The sequence below is a fragment of the Desmodus rotundus genome, chromosome 10, assembly GCF_022682495.2.
Source record: "Desmodus rotundus isolate HL8 chromosome 10, HLdesRot8A.1, whole genome shotgun sequence".
Lineage (NCBI taxonomy): Eukaryota > Metazoa > Chordata > Mammalia > Chiroptera > Phyllostomidae > Desmodus > Desmodus rotundus.
Window position 1 is genome coordinate 63,061,267 of NC_071396.1, and position 27,567 is coordinate 63,088,833.

Here is a 27,567-nt window from a genome sequence, read left to right on the forward strand (position 1 = left end):
ATTCTAATCATAGGGGTGCTGAAAGAAGAGAAGGAGCGAGAAATTGGAAAATTATTTGAAAAATAATGAAAGAAGATTTACCCAATTTGGTGAAGGAAATAGACATTTAAATTATTTTTGAGGATGTTTTTGAGAAAACTAACCAGTTATTTTATATATACAATTCTTGATTTTTAATATATTTAAGTAGCCATTTGAATCAGTTATTAATTTTTTAAAAACTATATGTCAGTTAAATATCATATTTATCTACTTTTCAATGAAGTAGAGCTATGATACTGTAGCTTATAAGTGGGAAAACAAAAGGCCTAACATATAATAATATACATATTTATTATGTGTTAGAAATAGTTCATATATTATTCTCTTGAGAGGTATACTTGCTATTTGTAGATAAGAAAACTGATATTAAATAATTTGTGTAAAGATAACAAAAATTGTCAATTTTGAGTTTTTCTGTATACAGAACACATTTTCTATGTAGAGAACATGAACATAGATCTTTCTATGTAGATCAGAGATGTTCTGATCTTCTGAACAAAATATGAAGTAACATTTTCTTTTATTCATGAGGAAGGCATGGTTCTGCAAGTTGAAGCAGCTTGCTGGATGTCAAATAGCTAGTAGGTGGTTATATCAATTTACTATGGTCAATATAATGCTTTGTGACTAAACACTACAAAATCACTGTGGTATTAGGCAATAACATAAATTTAACTCATGAGTTTGCAGATCAGTTGAGTTGTACTAACTCCACTCTATGTACGTCTTATTCTTCTGGTTGATCATGCCAGTGGGCATCATGCCAATCCAGGCCTAATGTCCCCATGGCAAAAATAAAAGTACCAATGACAGCCCATTGTGTATTTGATTTTGAAGTCTCTGGTCAAGTCATATTCATTACTATTCCAGTGGTCACACAAATCATATAGCCAAACCCAAAGTCACAGTGTGAAAAATACAGTCTTCCTTTTTAGTGAGCAAAGACATACCAGTGTAGACACAAGGAGGCCTGAAGAATTGAGACCATTAATGCCTACCACAGTGGGTTAGTGAGGATTTATACCCAGGTGTTTCACCAGTCATAGGTTGTGGATTCCCTACCAGCTTTCGACCCACTTGGTAGTGTCCTAAAATTTAACTTTTTAAATTGTTTTTGTTTGGTTTTTCTCAGTGTTTTATAATCCAAGCTCTTAACTTTTTCTGTATGACTGTAGGTACTTATGGGAAGCTAGTAAATTTATTCATTTATGTCTCTCCACCATTGATACTTTCAGGCTCGATTCTGGGTACAGGTGATGAGGGATTTGCGGAATGGAGTAAAACTTAAAAAGGTCCAAGAGCGGCAGTACAACCCTTTGCCCATTGAATATCAGCTCACTCCTTATGAAATGCTGATGGATGACATTCGATCCAAAAGATACACTTTGCGAAAAGTGATGGTAAGTAACAAAGTGTTGATGGATTCGAGTGCTTATTCTTTAGTAATCTTACTTGCTGAAAATGTTCTTTTCAATATTATACTTTAAAAATTGTTTTTTCTCATAAAAGTAATACATAGTTATTACAGAAAATTTGGAAAATACAGAAGCCCAGAGGAAAAAGTTACAAATGTGTGATTCCACAAGCCAAAGAGAAATTTTGCTAACATGTTTGTATATAACCTTCAGTTTTTGTCTATAAATTTTAGTTGGGCAATATAGATTAATATTGGAGACTTTGTTTTGTAACCTATTATTTTCACTTAACATATTATGAACATTTCCTCTTGTCATTATACAGTCAATATCATCATTTCTAAATGACTTCATCTTTTCTAGCTTATGGCTGATCCAGAGTTCATTAAACTAATTAACTTGTATTCAGTTATCAGCATCCTATTTTTTGTGACCTTGTATGTAAGTCTTCTTGAATAGCTGCAATTAAATCCTTGAATTAAGTTCTTAGAAGTGGAATCCTGATTAGCTCTGTGTTTGAAATAGGTCCTAGATCTGACAACTTCTTACCCCCTTTGCTTCAGATGCCCTCTATTCCAAACCATCACCATCATCTCTCATTCAGACTATTAGAGCTGCCTTGAAGTGTTTTTCTGCTTTCACTTTTGCCTCTTTTTAGTCTGATTTTTCCCAAAAACAGTTAGAGTAAAACCTAAAAGTAAAATTGCCCTGCTCAGAACCTGCCACTGTTCCTCATCAAACAGAATAAACTCCATATCCTTATCGTGGCCTTCAATACCTCACCTTCTACCACCCTTCCCAGTTGGTTTCCCCTCTTTAGCCACACTGGTCACTGCCAACTGTCTTAAAAGTGCTTCACATGCTCCTGCAGCTAAGCCTTAGCTGTTCTCACTCCTAGAGCTCTCTTTCCACATACTTCTTCATTATTTGCCTTGTCACTTTTCAGGTTGCTGCCCAAATTTCCCCCCATTAGAAAAGTCACTACCCATGTATTTTGAAAGCTCACATTGCCATGTATTTTCAGATTTATTATCTGTCTCCCTTACAAATATAGAAAAATTAGTTCTTTCACTCATATCCCCTGTGACTACAGCATGTGCCTAATACATAGCCAGATAGTTGTTGAATGAATTAATAAATTATATCTACATTTTTGAGGAAATTTAATGAGTTATTTTATGTGAAAGATTCTTATGAAAGATCATTTTGTTTTACAATAAAGAGATTTAAGTAGCTGTTTGTTAATTGATTTTAGTATGCCATAATATTTATGCTAAATGTCATGTTGATTTACTTTTCAGTAAATCTGTTTATTTTACAGATCAGGAAACTGAAGTTTAGAGATCCTCAGTAACTTCCCAAGTTCAGACTGCTAGTTACAAGGCAAAACCCAATTTTCAGTCTCATTCTGCCTGGCCCTAGAACCCGTGCTGTGTGCTACACACACACTGCAAAATTGCCTTCAAGATATACTGTGGCAATTATTATTTACAACACAGTAGTTTTACCCATTTTTTTCACATCTTCACCAAAATAGGTATCTTTTGGGTTTGACCAATTTGAGTGAGACAAAATGCTCTTTCATTTTTAAAATCTGTATTTCTTTCATTGTTAAGTGCATTTAAACATTTAAAATTATATGTCAGGTATTTATATTTCTTTCTTTGTTTAACTTTAAATATTTTTTTTATTTTTCAGCTAAAATTGACAATACAGTATTTTGTTAGTTTCAGGTGTACAACCAGTGATTAGACATTATATAACTTATTAATTGATCACCTGATAAATCTAGTACCCATCTGACACCATACATGGTTATTACAGTATTATTGACTATATTCTCTATGTGTTACTCTGCATCCCTATGACTATTCTATTACTACCAGTTTGTACGTTTTAATCCCTTCACTTTTTCACCTATCCCTCTAAGCCCCCTCCCATCTTGTAGGCATCAAACTATTCTCTGTATCTGTGAGCCTGTTTCTGTTCTCTTGTTCATTTATTTTGTTTCCTAGATCTATTTTGTCTGGGGTAAGTATTGCTATCTCAACTTTTAGTTTGTTTGTTTTCATTCTTGTGAAATATCTTTTTCCATCTCTTTACTTTGAATTTGAGTAGGTCTTTCTATCTCAAGTGAGTCTCTTATAGACAGCATGTGTAAGAGTCTTATTTTCTTATCCATTGAGCCATTATATGTCTTTTGATTGAAGCACATAATTAATTTACATTTAAAGTAATCATTGCCCTTGGTGGGTTGCTCAGTTGGTTGGAGCATTGTCTTGTACATCAGAAAGGTTGCAGGTTCTGTTCCCAATCAAGCACATACATAAGTTTCTGGCCTGCAACCCAGGCATGTGCCCTGACTGGGAATCAAACCTGCAACCCTTTCGTTCACTTGCCAGTGCTAAATCCACGGAGCCACACCAGCCAGGCCATAATTTTTTCTTTACCTACTTCAGTGAGTTGTTTTTTAGATTCTACATATTTGTGATTTTTTTTGTTTATTTTTCTTCTGCTATTGATACATTCATTTCTTTGTGATTGGAAAGGATACTTTGCATGATTTTAGTCTTTTTAGTTTACTGAGAATTGTTTTGAGGTCTAACATGTGGAGAATGTTCCATGTGCATTTAATATGAATTCTGTTATTGGGAGGAGTGTTTTATATTAGTCAGTTTGTTTAGTTAGTTTATAGTGTTATTCAGGTGCTCTCCTTTTTTATTGATCTTCTGTCTAGTTGTTCCATTCTTCAGAAATGGATTATTGAAGTCTCCAACTATTACTGAAGAACTGTCTATTTTTACTTTCAATTTTTCCTGAGTTTGCCTTATATATTTTGGAGCTCTATAGTTTGTTGCATATATATTTATAATTGTTGTATTTTCTTGATATATTGACCCTTTTATCAATATATAATGTCTTTCTTTGTATTTTGTTACAGTTTTAGTCTAACAGTTAGTCTGTTTTTGCTGATATTAATGTAGCCACTCCATCTCTCTTTTGGTTAGTAATTGGCATGGAATGTCTTTTTCCATCCTTTCACTTTCCACTTAAATCTTTGGATGTAAAGTGAGTCTCTGGTAGATAGAATATAATTGGGTCATGTTTTCTTTTTCTCTTCTGACAATTTATTGCTTTTAATTGCACAGTTTATTCTTTTTAAATATATTTTATTGATTATGCTATTACAGTTCTCACAATTTTTACTCCCCTTTATTCCCCTTCACCCTGTACCTGTCCTCCTACTATCATTCCCCCATCTTAGTTCATGTCCATGAGTCATACATATAAGTTCTTTGGCTTTTCCATATCCCATACTATACTTACCCTTCCACTGTCTATTTTGTACCTCCCCCTCTCTATTTATGCTTCTTATTCCCTGTACCTTTTCCCCTATTCTCCCCACTCCCCCTCCCCACTGATAACCCTCTATGTGATCTCTATTTCTGTGAATCTGTTCCTGTTCTAGTTGTTTACTTAGTTCTTTTTTTGTTTTTGTTTCAGGTTCGGTTGTTGATAGTTGTGAGTTTGTGGTCATTTTACTATTCCTAGTTTTGATCTTCTTTTTCTTAGATAAGTCCCTTTAACATTTCATATAATAAGGGCTTGGTGATGATGAACTCCTTGAACTTAACCTTATCTGGGAAGCACTTTATCTGCCCTTCCATTCTAAATGGTACTTTTGCTGGAGAGAGTAATCTTGGATGCAGGTCCTTATCTTTCATGACTTTGAATGTTTCTTTCCAGCCACTTCTTGCCTGCAAGGTTTCTTTTGAGAAATCAGCTGATAGTCTAATGGGAACTCTGTGAGTAACTGTCTCCTTTTCTTTTGCTGCTTTTAAGATTCTCTCTTTATCTTTAATCTGGGGTAATGTACTTATGATGTGCGTTGGTGTGTGCTTCCTGGGGTCAATCTTCTTTGGGACTCTCTTAGCTTCCTGGACTTCGTGGAAGTCTATTTCCTTTGCCAGATTGGGGAAGTTCTCCTTCATTATGTTTTCAAATAAGTTTTCAGTTTCTTGCTCTTCCTCTTCTCCTTCTGGCACCCCTATGATATGGATGTTGGAATGTTTAAAGTTGTGTTACAGGTTGCTAAGCCTCTCCTCATTTTTTAAAATTCTTGTTTCTTAATTCTGTTCTTGTTGAACATTTATTTCTTCCTTCTGCTCCAAATCATTGAGTCCCAGTTTCCTTCCCTTCACTGTTGATTCCCTGTACATTTTCCTTTATTTCACTTTTCATAGCCTTCATTTTTTCCTCTATTTTGTGACCATACTCAACCATTTCTTTGAGCATCCTGATTACCAATGTTTTAAACTGTGCATCTGATAGGTTGGCTATCTCTTAATCACTTAGTTGTATTTTTTTTGGATCTTTGTTTTGTTCTTTAATTTGGGACATATTTTTTTGTCCCTGAATGCTTGTTATGTAGTAAGGGGTAGAGCCTTAGGTATTCACCAGGGTTGGGCAGCCCACATCACTGCATTGTGGTCCTGTATTCAGTGAAGAGGTCTGAGAGGGAACAGTGCTGCTTGCTCAGCTCTTGGCAGGCTTTCAGTCACTTCCTCTGATACCCACAAACAAATTGGGCCCTTCTGGTGCTGATTCCTGGGTGGGTGGTTTTCTGCACATTCTAGGATCCTGTGGGTCTCTGCAACCAACTCTCCTGTGAGACTGGGAGTTTCTCTCACCACTGCACCCCCCACAGGTTTTTTCAGTCAGAGGTTTTGAGGCTTTGTTTCCCTGTGCTGGAACCCTGGGTTGTGTGGTCTGTCTTGCTCCACAGTTGTTCCTCCCTGTTTATCCTCATGCAAATGTGGGATCCCATGCTCTGCCAGCTGCCACCTTGCTCTCCACCTTGGCTGCCTGTCTCCGCCCCTCCTACCGGTCTGGATGACTGTTTTTTCTTTAACTTATTGGTTGTTGGAGTTCCATACAGTTCAATTTTCTGGCAGTTCTGGTTATTTTATTTTTTGTTTTCAAATTTGCTATTGTCCTTTTTTTTTGTTGTGCGAGGAGTCAAAGTATATCTACCTACACCTCCATTTTGGCCGGAAGTCGGAAGAGTTTATTCTCTTTACAGTAATTATTGATAAGAAAGGACTTACTTCCACCTTTTGCTATTTTCTATGTTTTAAATTTCTTTTGTTTTACTATTCCTTAATTGCTGCCTTCTTTTGTGATTATTTTTTCTACTGTATCATTTTGATTCTCTTCTCATTTTTTTAAATACTTTTTAGGGTTTTTTTTTTCTTAATGGTATCCTGGAGATTACAAATTGATAACTTTATAGCAATCAAGTTTAAATTAATACCAGCTTAATTGTAATAGTGTACAAAAACTCTCTCTTTTAATGTTCATTCCCCTATTGTGTTACTATTGTCATAAATTATGTCTTATTTATACATTGCTGGTTAACATAGATTTATCATTATTGTTTTATACATTGACCTATAAATTGTTTTGGGGGAAAAAGAGTTGCACATCAAAGGTATAACACTGGGATTTATATTTATGTGGCTGACTTTACCATTCCTTGTTAGGCTTCAAGCTACTGTTTAGTGTCTTTTTTTTAAAGCATTAACCTCTAGTATTTCTTTTTTTAAAGATTTTATTTACTTGTTTTTAGAGGGGGGAGTAGGGAGGGAGAAAGAACAGAAGAGAAACATCAGTGTGAGAGAGAGATCGATTGGTTGCCTCTCGTACACACTCCAACCAGGGACCGAACTTGCAACTCAGTTATGTGGTCTGACTAAGAATTGAACCAATGGTCTTTTGCTTTGTGGGATGACATCCAACCAGCTGAGCCACACCAGTCAGGGCTCTAGTGATTTTTTTCAGTCTCAAAATTTCTCTTTGGTTCATTTTTATAATGATATTCTCTTTTTGTTGAGACATCATTCTGATTTCCTTTATTTCTTTGTCTGTTGTTTACTTTTACTCTTTGAGCATACTTAAGATATTTAATATAAAGTATTTGTTCAGTAAGTCCCTTGCCTGTGCTTCCTCAAGAATAGTTTTTATTAATTTCTTTTTTTCTATGAACAAACTATACTTTCTTGTTCCTTTGTTTGCCTTGTAATTTTTTTATTAAAGTGTGGACATTTTTAATACCTATGATGTCACAACTCCTAAAATCAGATTCTCCTTTTGAGATTTTATTATTGCAGTTTGTTCTGGCTTGTTCTTTGTTTAATAATTTTTCTAAACTAGTTTTGTAAGATGTGTATTCTGTCTCATGTATAGCCACTAAAGTCTGTGTTCTTTTAGTTTAGTGATCAGCTAGTGTTTTGAAAGTTTTCTTAAATGCCTAGGGTTTATAAAAGGAGAATTTTACAAAATGAAAGAAAAATACACTCTCCCGGTGTTTACTGATTGGCTTTGCGTTGGGGCACTTCTTCCTATCTTAGCCAGGCCATTTAAAGCTCTGAGCCTTCACCTCTGCTTATACAGAGCTTGACAGGCAAAACATATGGTCATATTCTTTTCTCAGCATGCATCTAACCCTGGATATGTATGTGGTCTTCTCAATTCTCAATTATGTACAAGACCTTTAATAAATCATTATTACACCACGTATCTCCTTTTCTACCTGATTCTTTCCTGGGCTTTTCTGTCTATTTCTTGTCCCAATGTTATCCCTATTCTTTATCTGCTATACCCAGTACTTTTACTTTTAAATATTTTTGGCAATCACTACCTGAGAAGTTGCCCTTGCTGCAGCCAAGGGCCTATATATGTGTTTTTGTATATATGTGTATATATCTCCTTAAATATGTAAATATGTGCACAGTAAATCTATATTGTATACACTGTTCTATAAGTTTTTTAACTAATTTATGTATGTTGGTAATCATTATGTTTTCAGAATATAAAAAGCTTCCAATTTTTACAGCTTTGTTATATTTCATTGTACAGTATTTTTAGTGGTTCCAAATAATCTATTCAGAGGACAAACCATAATTTATCTAATTAATCTATTCTTGACTTTTGCCACATTTTAGTAGTATATAAAATGCTGAATTGATTTTTCTTAGGATAAATTCTAGCCCTGTAATTACAGGGCCAGTTAATATGCATGTCTTTAAGGCTTTTGAAAAATACTGTCAGATATAAAAATTAGTTATATATCTTTTTTCTTTTTTTAATTTTTATTATTACTCAATTACAGTTGTATGCCTTTTCTCCCCATGCCTCCACCCCACCCCAGCTGAACCCACCTCCCTCCCCCACTTCCACCCTCCCCCTTGATTTTGTCCAGGTGTCCTTTATAGTAGTTCCTGTAATCCCTTCTCCTCACTGTCCCCTCCTCACTCCCCCCTGGCTATTGTTAGATTGTTCTTAACTTCAATGTCTCTGGTTATATTTTGTTTGCTTTTTTCTTCTGATGATTATGTTCCAGTTAAAGGTGAGATCATATGGTATTTGTCCCTCACCTTCTGGCTTATTTCACTTAGCATAATGCTCTCCAGTTCCATCCATGCTGTTGCAAAGGGTATAAGCTCCTTCTTCTCTCTGCTGCATAGAATTCCATTGTGTAAATATACCATAGTTTTTGGATCCAGTCATTTGCTGATGGGCACTTAGGCTGCTTCCAGTACGTGGCCATTGTAAATTGTGCTGCTATGAACATTGGGGTGCATGGGTCCTTTTGGATGGGTGTTTCAGGGTTCTTAGGGTATAATCCCAGCAGCGGAATTGCTGGGTCAAAGGGCAGTTCCATTTTTAGTTTTCTGAGGAAATTCCGTACTGTTTTCCACACTTGCCTCACCAGTCTGCATTCTCACCAACAGTGCACTAGGGTTCCCTTTTCTCCGCATCTTCTCCAACATTTGTTTGTCGATTTGTTTATATTAGCCACGCTGACTGGTGTGACATGGTATCTCACTGTAGTTTTAATTTGCATCTCTGTGATGGCTAGTGATGCTGAGCATCTTTTCATATGTCTCTGGGCCCTCTGTATGTCTTCCTTGGAGAAGTGTTTGTTCAAGTCCTTTGCCCATTTTTTCATTGGGTTGTTTGTCTTCCTGGAGTGGAGTCGTGTGAGTTCTTTATATATTTTGGAGATCAGGCTCTTGTCTGAGGTATCACTGGCAAATATGTTTTCCCATACTGTTGGTTCTCTTTGTATTTTAGTGCTGTTTTCTTTAGCCATGCAGAAACTTTTGATTTTGATGAGGTCCCATTTGTTTATTCTTTCCTTTATGTCCCTTGCTTTAGGGGACGTGTCTCTGAGGATGTTGCTGCGTGGAATGCCTGAGATTTTCCTGCCAATGTTTTCCTCTAGGACTTTTATGGTGTTACGACTTATATTTAAGTCTTTTATCCATCTTGAGTTTATTTTTGTCTATGGCGTAAGTTGGTGATCGAGTTTCATTTTTTTGCACGTAGCTGTCCAGATCTCCCAACACCATTTGTTGAAGAGGCTGTTTTTGCTCCATTTTATGCTCCTGCTTCCTTTGTCAAATATTAATTGACCATAAAGACTTGGGTTTATTTCTGGGCTCTCTGTTCTGTTCCATTGGTCTATGTGCCTGTTTTGATGCCAGTACCAGGCTGTTTTGATTACAGTGGCCTTGGAATACAGTTTGATATCAGGTATTGTGATCCCTCCTGCTTTGTTCTTCTTTCTCAAAATTGCTGCAGATATTCGGGGTCGTTTATGGTTCCATATGTATTTCCGAAACGTTTGTTCTCTATCTGTGAAATATGTCATGGGTACTCTAATAGGGATTGCATTGAATCTATAAATCGCTTTGGGTAGTATGGCCATTTTGATGATGTTAATTCTTCCAATCCATGAGCATGGTACATGCTTCCATTTGTTTCTGTCTTCCTTAATTTCTTTCTTCAGTGTTGTGTAGTTTTCTGAGTACAGGTCTTTTACCTCCTTGGTTAGGTTTATTCCTAGGTACTTTATTTTTCTTGTTGCTATATCAAATGGGATTTGTTTCCTGATTTCTGTTTCTACAGTTTTATTGTTGGTATACAGGAATGCCTTTGATTTTTGAGTATTGCCTTTGTATCCGGCTGATTTGCCAAATTCATTTATTGGGTTGAGTAGTTTTTTGGTGGAGTCTATAGGATTTTCCATGTACACTATCATGTCATCTGCAAACAGTGACAGTTTCACTTCCTCCTTTCCAATTTGGATGCCTTTTATTTCTTTTTCTTGTCTGATTGCTGTGGCTAGGACTTCCAATACTATGTTGAATAGGAGTGGTGAGAGAGGGCATCCTTGTCTTGTTCCTGATCTTAGTGGGAAAGCTCTAAGATTTTGTCCATTGAGTATGATGTTGGCTGTAGGTCTTTCGTATATGGCCTTTATTATGTTGAGGAATGCTCCCTCTATTCCCACTTTGCTGAGTGTTTTTATCAGAAATGGGTGCTGTATCTTATCAAATGCTTTTTCCTCATGTATTGATATGATCATGTGATTTTTGTCTTTGCTGTTGTTTCTGTGATGTATGATGTTTAGTGATTTGCAAATATCGCACCATCCTTGCATCCCTGGGATGAATCCCACTTGGTCATGGTGGATGATCTTTTTAATGTATTGCTCGATGTGGTTTGCCAATATTTTGTTGAGAATTCTAGCATCTATGTTCATCAGCAATATTGGCCTGAAGTTTTCTTTCTTCTTTGTGTCTTTATCTGGTTTTGGGATTAGGACGATGCTGGCTTCATAAAAAGTTTGGGAGTCTTCCATCAGTTTTGATTTTTTTGAATAGTCTGTGAAGGGTAGGGGTTAGCTCTCCCTGAAATGCTTTGTAGAATTCTCCTGTGAAACCATCTGGTCCAGGGCTTTAGTGTGTTGGGAGTTTTTTGATGAGTGCTTCAATTTTGTCTGCTGTTATTGGTCTGTTCAGGTTTTCTGCTTCTTCTTCATTCAGTTTTGGAAGATTATATTTTTCTAGAAATGTGTCCATTTCACCTAGGTTTTCAAATTTCTTGGCATACTGTTCTTTGTAGTAATATCTTACAATTCTTTGTGTTTCTGTGGTATCAGTTGTAATCTCTCCTCTTTCATTTCTAATTGTGTTTATTTGGATCCTCTCTCTTTTTTTCTTGATGAGCCTACTTAAAGGCTTGTCGATTTTGTTTATCTTTTCACAGAACCAGTTCCTGGATTCATTGATCCTTAGAATTGTGCTTTTAGTCTCTATGTCATTTAACTCCGCTCTGATCTTGGTTATTTCCTTCCTTCTACTTGCTCTGGGCTGTCTTTGTTGTTGGTCCTCGAGTTCTTGCAGGCGTAGGATTAGGTTGTTTGTTTGAAATCTTTCTATCTTTTTAAGGTAGGCCTGTATGGCTATGAACTTCCCTCCAAGGACTGCCTTTGCTGTGTCCCATAGGTTTTGGGTTGTTGTGAGTTCATTTTCATTTGTTTCCAGAAAGTTTTTGATTTCTTCCCTAATCTTGTTCTTGACCCATTCATTGTTTAATAGCATGCTATTCAGTCTCCATGATTTTGAGTGTTTGGGGTTTTTTCCTCTGGGTTGGTTTCTAGTTTCAGTCCCTTTTGGTCAGAGAAAATGCTTGATATGATCTTAATTTTCTTGAATTTGTTGAGGCTTGCTTTGTGTCCTATCATGTGGTCTATCTTTGAAAATGTTCCATGTACACTTGAAAAGAATGTGTATTTTGCTTCTTTGGGATGAAAAGCTCTCTATATATCAGTTAAGTGTGTTTCATGTAGGATATTGTTAAGTGACACAATATCCTTGTGTATATTTTGTTTGGAAGACCTGTCCATTTTTGACAGTGGGGTGTTAAAGTCCCCTACTATAATTGTGTTGCTCTCAATATCTTTCTTGAAGTCCTCCAAGATTTTCTTTATGTATTTGGGTGCTCCTATGTTGGGTGCATATATTTTTACAATGTTTATGTCTTCTTGGTGGATTCTTCCTTTGAGTATTATGAAGTGATCTTCTGGGTCTCTCTTTATGGCTCTTCTTTTGAAGTCTATTTTGTATGATATGAGTATTGCTACCCCTGCTTTTTTCCCTGTCCATTTGCTTGGACAATTTGTTTCCAGCCCTTCACTTTCAGTCTGTGAAGGTCTTTTGTCCTGAGGTGGGTCTCTTGTAGGCAGCATATGTGTGGGTCATGTTTTCTTATCCATTCAGCTATTCTATGTCTTTTGATTGGAGCATTTAATCCATTCACGTTTAAGGTTATTATCGATAGGCAGTTATTTATTGCCATTTTTTCCTACCTGTGTGCCTCTCTCTTTCTCTTTTCCTTCCTTTCCTTAAAGCAGTCCCTGTAGCATCTCTTGCAGACCTGGTTTGGTGGAGGTGTATTGTTTTTGACTTCTTTTGTCTGGGAAACTCTTTATTTGGCCTTCTATGTTGATTGAGAGCCTTGCTGGGTAACGTAGCCTTGTTTGCAGGCCTCTTGTTCTCATTACTTGGAATATTTTTTGCCATTCTCTTCAGGCTTGGAGCGTTTCCATTGAGAAGTCAGTTGCTAACCTACTTGGGGCTCCCTTGTATGTTACTTTTTTTTTCTCTCTTGCTGCCTTTAAGATCCTCTCTTTGTCTTGGGATTTTGCCATTTTAATTATGATGTGCCTTGCAGTGAGCCTCTTTGGGTTCCTCTTGCTTGGACTCTGTGTTTTCTGGATTTGTGTCACTTTTTCTCTCATCACATTAGGGAGGTTTTCCATCATTACTTTTTCAAACAGGTTTTCTATCCCTTGCTCTTCTTTTTCTCCTTCTGGTATTCCTATTATATGGATATTATTACGTTTCGTGTTGTCCTGCATTTCCCTTAATCCCTCTTCATTCTTCCTGAGCCTCTTTTCCTTTTCTTGCTCTCTCTGGGTTTTTTTTTTCTACTTTGTTCTCCAGCTCGCTGATCCGATTCTCTGCTTCATCAGGTTTGCTTTTGATTCCTTCTATGTGTTCTTCAGTTCAGAAATTGTATTCTTTTCCTCTTGGCCCTTGTTGATAGCTTCTAGTTCCTTTTTCATGTTGATATAGTTTGCAGTGAGTTCATTGTAGTTTCCCTGTAGTTTCTGGTAGTTCTCTGTGAGCTCTGTGAGCTTCCTGATAACCATTGCTTTGAACTCAGTGTCTGATAGTTGTCTTGCCTCTATTTCAGTTAGCATTCTTTCTGAGGCTTCCTCCTTTCCTTTCATTTGGGGATTGTTTCTTTGTCTTCCCATTGTTTGTGAGACTCTTCTTGTTAGCCTCTGCTTCTTAAATTCATCTGTTCTGACTCCCTGGGTTTATGGTATGAACTATGGTAGAATGCCAGTGGGATTCAGTGGTGCCGTCTCTTTAATCTCCTGTGCTCACTGCTCTTGACCTGACATTTATGGGTCTACCAGGGTCTAACTTTGGTCTTTTCAGAGCTGTAGGTTTTATTGTCTCACCTGTGGGAAAAGGAGAAAGGAGAAAAACAAAAAAGAAGGGAAGGAACGAAAAAGCCATAGAAAAGGAATAGAAGAAAGGAAGGAAGAAGGAATAAAAACAAGATCAGAGGAAAGATAAGAAGGAATTTCAACAAAAATTAAAATAAAATATAAATAAAAGAAGGCAGGAAGAAGGAATAAAAATGTAAAGGATGGAAGGAAGAAGGAATAAAAAAAGAAAAGAGGACAGAAAGGAAGAAGGAATTCAGGGGGGAAGGAGGAAAAAAAAAAAAGTCTTCTGCCGGCTTTAAACAGGTCAGGTCAGTTCCGCTGGTCTTCCTGTCTGTGAAACGGGAGGGGGTGGTTGGAGGGATTGGTTTCACTTTTTTCCCTTCCTGAACCACACTCTTTGCTGTTGTTCAGCCTCTACTCCAGTTCCTCAGGGTCCTTCTGCTCCCTGCTAGGCCTTTAGTTCACCAGTTGTGCTGTCCTTGAGGTACAATAATTAGCGGCAACACACACTCCACCCTCTTCCTCTTTGGTGTCTTAGATGCTAGGGGCTCTTGGTGCTCATTCTGGGTAGTTCAGCCCCCTACTGGGTCAAGTCTTTCCGGGGACTACAGTCTCCCCTAGCCCTGCAACTCCCCTCTGCTGGGCGTTCTGCCTTCCTCCTAGAGAGCGAGTAGTCCCTGCAGGGATCTGTGTGCAGGGGCTAGGTGGGAGTTGTTCAGTCCCCTGTGCTTCAGTTGTGGTTGCCTGTGGGCAGCGAGGTTGCTGATACGGTTGCCCACCGATCCCTGGCTTTGGGCCTGTGCGCCCGGGTAGCCGGGCCGCTGATCTCGGTGCACAGTGATCCCCAGCTTTGGGCCTGTGTGCCCAGGCAGCTGAGCCGCTGATCAGTGTATGTACCCACCTGAGGTTTCAGGTGTAGGCGCCCAGGTCACTGATCAGAGTACGTGCCCACTCAGGGTTTCAGGTATGGGCGTCCAGGCTGCTGATCGAGGTGTGCACCAACTGGGCTTCAGATGTGTGCTGGGGCTGCTTATCAGGTGTTCACAGTCCAGGGGCTGAGGGGGTGGGGGCGCAAGAGGCCATGGCTGCTGCAGAGAATTCTCTAAACAGTTGAGTGCCTTTATTTTCTCTTTTTCTTTTTGAGAAATTCCTCCTATTCAAACTGAGACCCCCCCCCTCCGCCCCCAATCCAAACAAGCACCTGGCCTCTCACACAGCCCAGCCTGGCTCTCTCCCAAGAATCCTGCAGCAGACCCTGCACCCCAGCGGGGCTTCAGCCGCCCTGGTTCCTGTGGGCAGGTTCCAGGGACCTTGTTGTCCTTAAGTGCTCTTCTTACTGTATGATCTTTCAATGTCCTCTATCTCTGGTCTCCGATCTTCATATATGCTGGAATACCATTGGCTGTTCACTCTGTTCCTTAGATCAACTAGGCGTTTCACTGGTGCCGAGGGGAAGTGGACTCCGCTCCCACCTATCTCGCCGCCATCTTCGTATTTTCTCTAAATTTTATCTTTTAGTTGACACAGTATAGTGACATTAACCAAAAAACCAAAACTCATAATTAATGACCAACTTATTATTGACTGTGAGAAATTAAAATAGTATTTAAGATTGGTAAGTACACAAGAAATCTTAACATTCAGATAAGAAAGTACTTGAAAAAGATTTTATCAAGTTTTATAACAATTCTAAAATTTTTCATGGTATTTTCAATAAAAATTGTGAAGCATAAAGAATGTCTAACCTATTAAAATAAAAAATATGAACCACTGATGCTAGAGGAATAACCAACTTTTCCTTTTTTCCTCCAATAAAATGTGTAAAATTATTAGAGTGTGAAGAGGTAATCAAAGAGTAGGTCACCAGAAGTAGAGGTGAAAAGTGTTATGGAGTTTTTTATATGAGACTGGAAAATAAATATGACAAAATGGTCACAACTATGCCTTTTGAGTGGTCAGAAAGAGGGTTTAAGGTTGTTATATTTTTGTCGGATTCTGGGGTTTTCTTAAGTTTCTTTTTGAAACCTTTTTGGGTAATACATTACTTTAAAAAGAGAAGACATAAGAGCAGGAATCAGAGACAGACCTGGCTCCACAAAAACTCTTCTGCGTACTAGCTCTGTGAGTGTAGTGGATACCCTTTTTGCTCTGAGTTTGAGCTACAGAATGTGAATCAGATCACCAGTCCTTCCTATTACCTAGGTTTTGTACAAGGATGAAAATAAGAGGTGAAAGACATTTTAAATTATAAAATAATGAATAAGCATAGTATTATTTATTCCATTAACACTTATAATTTTAGAAGATTTTTGTAAGGGATTTATCTTATTATAATTTTCCAAAATGATAGAACTAAAGTGAACCTGGATTTTCTTCAGTTCTACAGTTGAACTCCAGCTGAAAAAATAATAGTTATTTTTGCTCTAAATCACACAGCCATTTACTCTCCATTTTAATTATTTGAAATGCACCCTTATAAACAGATTCCATAACTATAGTACAGATTACTTCAGTAATTTTGTGACATGTTGAATAACAGCTGTACCCAGAAACTTTAATGATAATCGTATACTCCAGCAATTTTCAACCTTTTTTTATCTCAGGGCACACATAAACTAATTACTAAAATTCTACAGTACACCAAAAAATATATTTTTGCCAATCTGACAAAAAATAGATATAATTTTAATTGATTTACAAAGCAAAAGAATAATAATAATAGTAATTACCTCCTTTTGGTCCAGAGTGACTTTTTAAAAAATCAGGTGCCTAGCTCTGGCTAGTGTGGCTCAGTTGGTTGCAGTGTCCTTTCATAAACCAAAAGGTCACAAGTTCAATTCCCAGCCAGAATACATACCTGGTTGCAGGTTCAATCCTTAGTCAGGGTGCATGTGAGAGACAACCAGTCAATGTTTCTCACACTGATGTTTCTGTTCCTCTTGCTTTCCCTCCCTTCCTCTCTCTCTAAAACCAATAAGCATGCCCTCTAGTGAGGATGAAAAAAAATCAGGTACTTAAACTTGTATATTAGGATGTCTTGATACCACAAATTAACCAATTAGACCCAACCTTATTATACAATGTGACCAATAAGGTATAACTCTATTATATGACCTATATATTTATGGTTTAAAACAGGGCATGTAGACTGGACGGCTATTGTTGTGTTGGCTATTGTATTTTTTTTTATTTGACAATCTAAGGGAAAAGAGGGCAGTGTCCCAGATGAAATAGTAAAGTATTGCATGTTTTAAAGGTTCTTGCAGTACAAAGTTTGAAAATCACTTCTATAATAAGATGAATTTTTACTTTTTGTCTTTTTTTCAGGTGAATGGTGATATTCCTCCTCGGTTAAAAAAAAGTGCTCATGAAATCATTCTGGACTTCATCAGATCAAGACCTCCTTTAAATCCAGTATGTAATTTGATATGTTCCTCTTCACTGGAGTTCACAGAATAAGTTATTCTCCTATAGGGTGTTATCTCTAGAACTTAGCTCTTAAAGTGGTTCATTTTTACACTAAGCGTTTATTCTCAGAATGATGACTCCCAACTATAGATTACATTTAAGTCACAGGAAAATACTTAACATTTGTTTCATACAAGGCTATCTTAGGATATTTTAATTCAAAACCACGTGGGTTATGGTGGAAAATCTGGACAAATACTTCCTAGAATAATGGCTAAATATAATACCAAAATGTTCCTGGTATGGATTGCCTACTCTTCCAGTTTACCTTATAGTGCTGCTAACCTCCTTGATTAAATTGTCATTTCAATACTATTTTGCAATAAATGCACCCTACAGTCATCTACTTTTATATCAATTATCTTCTTCTGTTAACAGAGTTGTTTCTAATGACCATGGAATCAGAATATTTTAATATGGATGAACATTGGTTTGTGTTTCCTTTGTTCCTCACATCTTTTCCTCTTTGCTCAATAGCCAGTGCTTACCAATGCCTCATAAACCTGTGTACATTCATTAATCTGGAAGGAAATGGTGTCTCTGTCCTAGTTTGTGTATATCTGAAGCATAATTAACAATCCCCTTTATAAATCTTTTTAAAAGAAGGAAAAGAGGCCACCTAGGAAATAATTCTATGAATGCAGATCATGGTAGAGAACAGAGAGCGTGGAGTCAAGGGAACCTGGATTTACACACTAGCTAGAAAATTTAGCAGCCACATGTCTCTGAGGAAGTAAATCAGTCTGCTGGAGCCTTTCTTTATTCAACTATAGAATGAAGATAAAAATAATAATCTGAGAAGGTTGTGATGACTTAAAAATATTAGTTTCAAAAACCATAATAATGTTAGATGAACCATAGCTTGCATTTCGATTGCCTGTCATGTTTGCACATAGGGGACATAATTTTAACTTCAGAAAATTGTCTCTTTAAAATTAGTTGAGCACATACGACTAAATGACTGAAATTCAGCAGTCTCCTTATTGCTTTAGGAATCTTGATAATGACTTAAAAATATTCTATTATCAACAGTATTGCCAACAGGAAAAGCATTTGATTAAATCCAGCACCCATTTATGATAAAAAAAAACATTTCAGTAAATTGGGAATAGAAGGATCATACTTCAACATAATAAAGGCCACATACAAAGAATCTACAGCCAACATCATACTCAATGGGCAGAAACTAAAAGTGTTTCCTCTAAGATCAGAACAAGATAGGGATGTCCGCTTTAACTACTCTTATGTAACACAGTAGTGGGAGTTCTAGTCACAGCAATCAGACAAGAAGAAGAAATAAAAGGCAACCAAATTGGAAAGGAGGAAGTAAAACTGTCATTATTCACAGGCAATGTGATATTGTACATAGAAGACCCTATAGGCTTCACCAAAAAACTACTAGACCTAATAAATGAATTTGGCAAAGTAGCAGGTTACAAATCAATATTCAGAAATTGATGGTATTTTTATATACCAATAATGAACTATCAGAAAGGGAAATTAAGACAACAATCCCATTTACTATTGCAACAACCAAAAAAAAAATTAGATATCTAGGAACAAATTTAACCAAGAAGGTAAAAGATCTGTATTTGGACAACTATAGGACATTGAAGAAAGAAATTGGGGAAGATACAAGTAAATGGAAGAATATACTGTGTTCATGGATTGATAGAATTAATATCATTAAAATGTCCATGCTGCAGAAAGCAATATACAGATTCACCACAATTCCTATTAAGATACCAATGGCATATGTCAAAGATCTAGAAAAAATGTTCCAAAAATTTATATGGAACCAAAAAAGACCCTGAAGGGCCTCAGCAATCCTGAGAAAGAAGAACAAAGTCGGAGGGATTACAATACATGATACCAAACTTTCCTGTAAGGCCACTGTAATCAAAACGGTCTGGTACTGGCGTAAGAGCAGACATCTAGATCAATAGAACTGAACAGGGAGCCTGGAAATAAATCCATGCCTTTATAGTCGATTAATATTTGATAAATGAGGCAAGAGCATACAATAGTATAAAGACAGTCTCTTCAATAAATGGTGTTGAGAGAATTGCACTGGTACATGTAAAAAAATGAAACTAGACCACCATCTTACACCATACACCAGAATAAACTCAAAATGGATAAAAGACTTAAATATAAGTTGTGATACCATGAAAATCCTAGAGGAAAACATAGGTAGTAAAATTTCAGATATCTCATGTAGCAATATTTTTGCTGATATATCAACTAGGGCAAGGGAAATAAAAATAAACAAATGGGACTACATCAAATTAAAAAGCTTCTGCACAGCTAAAGGAACCATCATGAAAATGAAAAGGGAACCAACTGTATGGGAGAATGTATTTGCAAACAACATATCAGAAAAGGGTTTAATCTCCAAAATTTATAAAGAATTCATACAACTCAACACCAGGAAGGCAAATAATCCATTAAAAAATGAGCAAAAGAGACCTCCGGCCAAGATGGAGTCATAGGTAGACACACTGTGCCTCCTCGCACAACCAAAAGAAGGACAGCAATAATTTAAAAACAAAAAACAACCAGAACTGACAGAAAATCGAAATATATGGAAGTCCGACAACGAAGGAGTTAAAGAAGACACATTCATCCAGACTGGTGGAGGAGACTAGCAGCAAGGTGGTGGCTGGTGGACCCAGGGAGGCAGTGGATTGTGGAGGGGGATGGGCAAGGCTGCAGCTGGCCAGCAAGGCAGCAGCTGGTGGCCCCGGTGGCCCCACATTCACACACAGATCAACTGGAAGGAACAAAGGGGGAGTAAGACAGACCACGCAACTCCAGGGCTCCAGCGCAGAGAGATAAAGCCTCAAACCACTGAGTGAAAACACCTGTGGAGTTTGAGGCAGCGGCAGGAAAAACTCCCAGCCTAACAGGAGAGTTCATTGGAGAGACCCACAGGGTCCTAGAATGTACACAAACCCACCCACCTGGGAATCAGCACAAGAAGGACCCACTTTGCTTCTGGGTAGCGGGAGAAGTGACTGAAAGCTGAGATGGAGTGGAGCAAGCACCATTGTTCCCTCTCGGACCCCTTCCCCACATACAGCGTCACAGTGCAGAGACATGGGTTGCCCTGCCCTAGTGAATACCTAAGGCTTCACCCCTTTATGTAACAGGTGCAACAAGACCAAAAAAAAGGCCCAAATGAAAGAACAGATGAAAGTTCCAGAAAAAATACAACTAAGCAATGAAGGGATAGCCAGCCTATCAGATGCACAGTTCAAAACACTGGTAATCAGGATGCTCATATTTTGGTTGAATTTGGCCACAAATTAGATGAAAAATGAAGGCTATGCTAAGTGAAATAAAGGAAAATGTACAGGGAACCAACAGGGAAGGGAAGGAAACTGGACTCAAATCAACAATTTGGAGCAAAAGGAACAAAGAAACATTCAACCAGAAAAGAATGAAGAAGCAAGAATTCAAAGAAATGAGGAGAGGCTTAGCAACTTCCAGGACATCTTTAAATGTTCCAACATCCGAATTACAGGGGTGCCAGAAGGAGAAGAGGAAGAGCAAGAAATTGAAATCTTATTTGAACAAATAATGAAAGAAAACTTCCCTAATCTGGCAAAGAGACTTCCAGGAAGTCCAGGAAGCTCAGAGAGTCCCAAAGAAGCTGGGCCCAAGGAGGAACACACCAAGGCACATCATAATTACATTGCTCAAGATTAAAGATAAGGAGAGAATCTTACAAGCAGCAACAGAAAAGGAGACAATTACCTACAATGAGTTCCTATAAGACTGTCAGCTGATTTCTCAAAAGAGACCTTCCAGGCAAGAAGGGGCTGGCAAGAAGTATTCCAAGCCATGAAAGGAAAGGACCTACATCCAAGATTACTCTATCCAGCAAAGCTTTCATTTCAAATGGAAGTGAAGATAAAGTGCTTCTCAGATAAGGTCAAGTTAAAGGAGTTCATCATCACCAAGCCCTTACTATATGAAATGTTAAAGTGACTTATCTAAAAAAAGGAAGATAAAAAATATGAACAGCAAAATGACAGCAAACTCACAGTTATTAACAACCACACGTAAAGCAAAAACAAAAGCAAACTTAAACTAGAACAGTAACAGAATCATAGAAATGGAGATCATGTGGAGGGTTATCAACAGGGGAGTCGGAGGGGGACAGAAGGGGAAAAGGTACAGAGAATAAATAGCGTAAGTGGTAGGTAGAAAATAGACAGGGGGAGGGTAAGAATAGTATAGGAAATGTAGAAGCCAAAGAACTTATATGTATGACCCATGGACATGAACTAAAGGGGGGGGAAATGTGGGCGGGGGGGTATGCAGGGCAGAGGGGAGTGGAGGGGGGGATATGTGACAATTCTAACAGCATAATCAATAAAATATATAATTTATTTACATGGGCAAAAAACCTGAATAAACACTTCTCAAAGAAGAACATACAGATGGCCCATAGACATATGAAAAAATGCCCAAAATCACCTGCCATCAGAGAGATGCAAATTAAAACCACAATAAGTAAGGTATCACTTCATACCTGCTGAAATGGCTATCATCTATAAATCAACAAGCAACCAGTAGTAGTGAGGCTGGGGAGAAAAGGAAACCCTAGTGCACTGTTGGTGGGAATGCAGACTGGTGCAACCACTCTGGAAAACGATATGGAATTTCCTCACAAAATTGAAAATGAAATTGCCTTTTGACCCATAATTCCAATTCTGGGAATATATCCAAAGAATCCTGAAATACCAATTCAAAAGAATATCTGCACCCCTGTGTTCACAGCAGCATTATTTACAATTGCCAAGGAAACAGCCTAAGTGCCCCTCAGTAGATGAGTGTATAAAAAAAACTGTGCTACATTTACACAATGGAATACTACAGAGCATTAAAAAAGAAGGAATTCTTACCTTTTGCGACAGCATGGACAGAACTGGAGAGTATTATGCTACGTGAAATAAGCAAGGCAATGAAAGACAAATATCATATAATCTCACTTATAACAGGAATCTAAGGAACAAAATTAACTAATGAGCAAAATAGATTCAGAGGCACAGAAACAAGGAACAGTCTGACAGCTGTAAGAGGGAAGAGGGGAGATTGGGATTGGTGAAAGAAGGTGAAGGGATTAGACAAAAAACATATGCATCACCTGTGGACATGAACAATGGTATGGGGATTGACTGTGGGAAGATGGGGACTAGGGGGAGTAAGACAATGGGGAGAAAATTGAGAAAACTGTAATAGCATAAACAATAACATTTTTAAATAAAAGGAAGCTTATAGAATATATAGTGTTGTTATCATTACCTTTTGAAATAATAATGATGAGGAAAAATAGTATTACAATCTATAAAATATAATTTCATAATACTATACTGTATGAATGTACTTAACATTATTTAAAGGCAACTACTTAGAGTCTTCAACCATTATGGTTTTTTTTTCAAGGCCTCAGCCAGAAAACTAAAACCCACTCCACCACGGCCACGGAGCCTCCATGAAAGAATACTAGAAGAAATCAAAGCAGAAAGAAAGCTGCGGCCCGTCTCACCAGAAGAGATTAGACGTAGCAGATTAGGTGAGTCAACTGCTGGCCAAACGCATGGTGTAGAGTCACCCACTTGAAAAAGTGTCTTTATACAACCATCTTAGTGAAAAATAATGATATAATGTTACAAAGTCCAGATAGTTAATGGAGTCCTCATTTCTTGTTTCTTTCTTTCTCTCTCTCTCCCTTTCACACACACACTTTCTCTTACTTGAAATTTATACTTGACATTCATAGAATACGAAATTCTCTTTATAATACTGAACTATACAAGAGCATCATGGCATAGTAAAAGAGCTCTGCTGATCTCTAGACTGTGGTTTTAGGAAGTGTCTTCACCTCTCTGAGTATCTATTTCTTTGTCAGCAAAAGGATAAAAATTCCTCTAAACTTTCATTATGGCTTTTATGTAAAAATTAAATAAGATTGTGGTCAGAATACTTTATAAATTGTAATACATGTACAAAGGTAAGTCATGTTTTAAAATAAAGATGATAGTAGTTTTAATTGAAGTTTTTATTGTTGTAATTATGGATTCAAAGGTAAGGTATGATGTGATGAAAGCATCAACTATTATCTGATACCACTTATTCCCAAACTTCCTTTGTATTTATTTTATTTAATGTTTTTAATGTGTACTATAAAAACACACTGATTTTTTTTATTTTTAAAAATATTTTTATTGTTTATTTGATTGCAGTTGCTCCATTTCTTTCCCTTTTGCCCCCCTTCACTTAGCACAACCCTCTTGCTCACAGTCAGTCCCCTCTCCATTGTCCATCCATGAATCATTCGTACATGTTCTTTGATTAATCCCTTCCCCTTCTTATTTTCTCCCCTCTACCCTCCCCTCTTACATATATTGGTCTGGTCCATGTTTCCATGTTTCAAGTTCTATTTTTCTCACTAGTTTATTTTGTTCTTTTTGTTGGATATATTTATTGATTATTCTATTATAGTTGTCCCATTTCCGCCCCTTCACTCAACTCCATCCTGCCCACCCCCTCCCTCCCACATTCCCCCCCTATAGTTCATGTCCATGGGTCATACTTATAAGTTCTTTGGCTTCTACATTTCCTATACTATTCTTACCCTCTCCCTGTCTATTTTCCACCTATCATTTATGCTATTTATTCTCTGTACCTTTCCCCCCTCTCTCTCCCTCCCAATCCCCTATTGATAACCCTCCATGTGATCTCCATTTCTGTGGTTCTGTTTCTGTTCTAGTTGTTTGCTTAGTTTTCTTTTGTTTTGGTTTTAGGTGTGGTTGTTAATAACTGAGTTTGCTGTCATTTTTACTGTTCATATTTTTCTTTGCTGGATAGAGTAATCTTGGATGTAGGCCCTTGCCTTTCATGACTTGGAATACTTCTTGCCAGTCCCTTCTTGCCTGTAAGGTCTCTTTGGAGAAATCAGCTGACAGTCTTATGGGAACCCCTTTGTAGGTAACTGTGTCCTTGTCTCTTGCTGCTTCTAAGGTTCTCTCCTTCTGTTTCATCTTGGCTAATGTAATTATGATGTGCCTTGGTGTGTTCCTCCTTGGGTCCAGCTTCTTTGGGACTCTCTGAGCTTCCTGGACTTCCTGGAAGTCTATTTCCTTTGCCAGATTAGGGAAGTCCTCCTTCATTATTTGTTCAAGTAAGTTTTCATTTTTTTGTTCTTCCTCTTCTCCTTCTGGCACCCCTATAATTCAGATGTTGGAACGTTTCAAGATGTCCTGGATGTTCCTAAGCCTCTCCTCGTTTTTCCGAATTCTTGTTTCTTCATTCTTTTCTGGTTGGATGTTTTTTTCTTCCTTCTGTTCCACACCATTGGTTTGAGTCCCAGTTTCCTTCGCATCACTATTGGTTCCCTGTACATTTTCCTTTGTTTCTCTTAGCATAGCCTTCGTTTTTTCATCTAGTTTTCAAACAAATTCAACCAATTCTGTGAGCGTCTTAATAACCAGTGTTTTGAACTGTGCATCTGATAGGTTGGCTATCTCTTCCTCACTTAGTTGTATTTTTTCTGGAGCTTTGAAGTGTTCTATCATTTGGGCCACTTTTTTTTTTTTTTGTCCTGGCGTGTCTGTTACTTAAAGGGACAGAGCCTTAGGTGTTCACCGGGGCGGGGTAACACTGGTGGCTGAGCTGTGATGCTGTACGTGGGGGAGGGGCCAAGACGGAGCAATGGCGCCCGCTCCACTCTCCACCAGGTTTCAGTCACTTGCTGTGCTACCCACAATCAAATTGAGCCCCTCTGGTGCTGGTTCCCGAATGGGTGGGCTTGTGTATGCCCTAGGCCCCTGTGGGTCTCTCCAACGACCTCTCCTGTGAGGCTGGGAGTCTCTCCTGCTGCCACCCCAACCCCCACGGGCATTTTCAATCAGAGGTTTGAGGCTTTATTTCCCCGCACTGGAGCCCTGGGTTGTGCAGTCTGCTTCACTCCCCGCTGTTCATCCCGGTTTATCTGTGCTCGAGTGTGGGGCCACAGGGTGCTACCCACCGCTCTGCCTGCTCTGTTCTCCTCCACTCTGAGTCCGGCCCTCTTGGTTTATCTGTGCACGAATATGGGGCCGCAGGGTCTGCTAGTGGTCAGACTGCGCTGTTTGTCCCACACTCCGCCAGTCTCAGTCCCTCCACAGCCACGCGAGTCCTCTCCGCCCTGGTGCCCGTCTCCGCCCCTCCCACCGGTCTGGATGTATGTTTATTTTTTTATCTCCTTGGTGTCAGACTTCCTTACAGTTCGATTTTCTGTTAGTTCTGGTTGTGCGAGGAAGTGCAATGTGTCTACCTACGCCACCATCTTGGTTCCCCTCTCAAAACACATTGATTTTTATTTATAGATAGAGTTTATCATTAAATATTTTTAAACATTTCATTTATATAATTCTCCAGTTTGTAAGATGCCAAAAGGTTCAGAGAAACTCCCTTTAGGAAAATAAATTATCGTGACACCTGAATAGGAAAGGAATCAGTTCTGTGATACCACGCTCTCCTAGTTTTCTCCTCTGATCTTTTTCTACTTGTTGATACTTTTCTTGATCCTTCAGGTTTCTATCTTTGGCTTACTTCTTCCTTTCAACCATATCCTTTTTCATTGTTTCTGGTTATCTTCCAGTTTAAATCTACAGCACAGATTTCTCTTAAAGTTCAGACTCATACATCCATCTGTCTGCTAGATAGGGCCTCCTTAGATCATACAAGGAAGACAGGCCCAACAAGTCCACAGTGAACTCATCTGCTGTCTCCCCCAACCATCTCCTCCTTTTTCCCCATCTCAGTATGCCCAAGACAAGCCTCAGCATCATCTTTCACTTTTAACAGCCCAGCGCTGTTGGTTTTACTTCTGGATCTTTCTAGTCTTCCACTTATTAGCCTCACAGCCACTATCTTAACCCAGGCTGTCATCTTCTCTTGTCAGATTTATTGCATCACTTCTTACTGCTCTCCCTGCATCCAGCTCTAAACTCTTCGATCTCTTCATATTAATATTATTTGACTCTCAGCACATCTGTTACATTGTGACCTTCATGATGACAGGACCCATGTCTGTCTGGTTCATTATTGTGTCCCTAGTCCCTAGTACAGGGACTAGGCTGTAAAAAGTATTCCCATAGCTGTTGAAATTTTTAAATGTACCTTGCAATTACAGTTACAAAGTAAAAGTTATATCAATTTATCCCTGTCTAATCATTATGGCAGCAAGTGTTATCTTTTAAAAAAGATGTTTAAAGTATGCAAAGAGATAAATCCATATGAGCATTAATATAATGATGAGTCAAAATATATAAACCATATGAACCAAAAGTTCTTATCCTGGGAGTCCTTGAATGAGCCTGAGGAGGGTCTTTGAATCCCCTGAAATATATTTTTTAAAATGTATGCATATTTTACAAAGTATATGTATGAGGTCTATCAGGCAAAAGGCCAACCATTGTTAATATAACAAGAACAACTTGCATGACATAGATGTAACCTGGCAGCCAAGGAGAGTGGAATCAAATGAACATGCATGAACAATGACAACTTCACTGTACTACTCAGTGGGGACAGTAGACACTCTTGAGTGAGTATGTGTACTGTGTGGCCATCACATTCAAAATGACTGAGTGGGTAGAGTAACAAATCTGCATCAAATTTGGTTAAGCTTGAACATTCCTCCATGGAAACTATTTGTAAGATTCAGAAGTGGGCAGTTGTTGATTGACAGCTTCATCAGAACAAAGCACCTTCTCATGCATCACATCTTGTGCAATTTGCTTGTGAAACATCAAATCACCTAAGTAACTCAGCCCCCCTACAGCCCAGATTTGGCATCCTGCAACTTCTAGCTTTTCCCAAAACTAAAATCACCTTCGAAAAGGAAAAATTTCAGAATGTTGATGAGATTCAGGAAAATACAATGGGGCAGCTGATGTGTGCAGTTCCAAGGTGTCTACTTTGAAGGGGACTAAGGCATCATTGTCCTATGTACAATGTTTCTTGTATCTTTTATCTTCTTTGATTAATATCTCTATTTTTCACAGTACATGGCTGGATACCTTCTGGACAGACCTTGTACATACATTTTTCTTGAGTGAAGAGAATTTAAACCACTATGAAAAAATAAGGAAATACTATTGTAGGATGGTTGTTTTAGACTAGGGTTTTTTTTTTCATTACTATACCTTGAAAAGGAATAATGGAAGTAATAGAAAAGATTTCAACAAAGCTAGAAAGTAAAACAAATAGATT

The 27,567-nt window shown here is 37.9% G+C and overlaps 1 protein-coding gene across 4 annotated transcripts in view; it reads left to right on the plus strand.

Annotated features, from left to right (window-relative positions):
• Positions 1–27,567, plus strand: part of SPIRE1 (spire type actin nucleation factor 1) — a 267,545-nt gene that overhangs the window by 179,063 nt on the left and 60,915 nt on the right. For all 4 annotated transcript variants that reach the window (XM_045187677.3, XM_045187678.3, XM_024580563.4 and 1 more), the window contains exons 6-8: positions 1,278–1,442; positions 17,158–17,244; positions 22,753–22,882. In XM_045187677.3, coding sequence (XP_045043612.2) covers positions 1,278–1,442; positions 17,158–17,244; positions 22,753–22,882 — 382 coding nt within the window. The remainder of the gene's footprint in view (positions 1–1,277; positions 1,443–17,157; positions 17,245–22,752; positions 22,883–27,567) is intronic.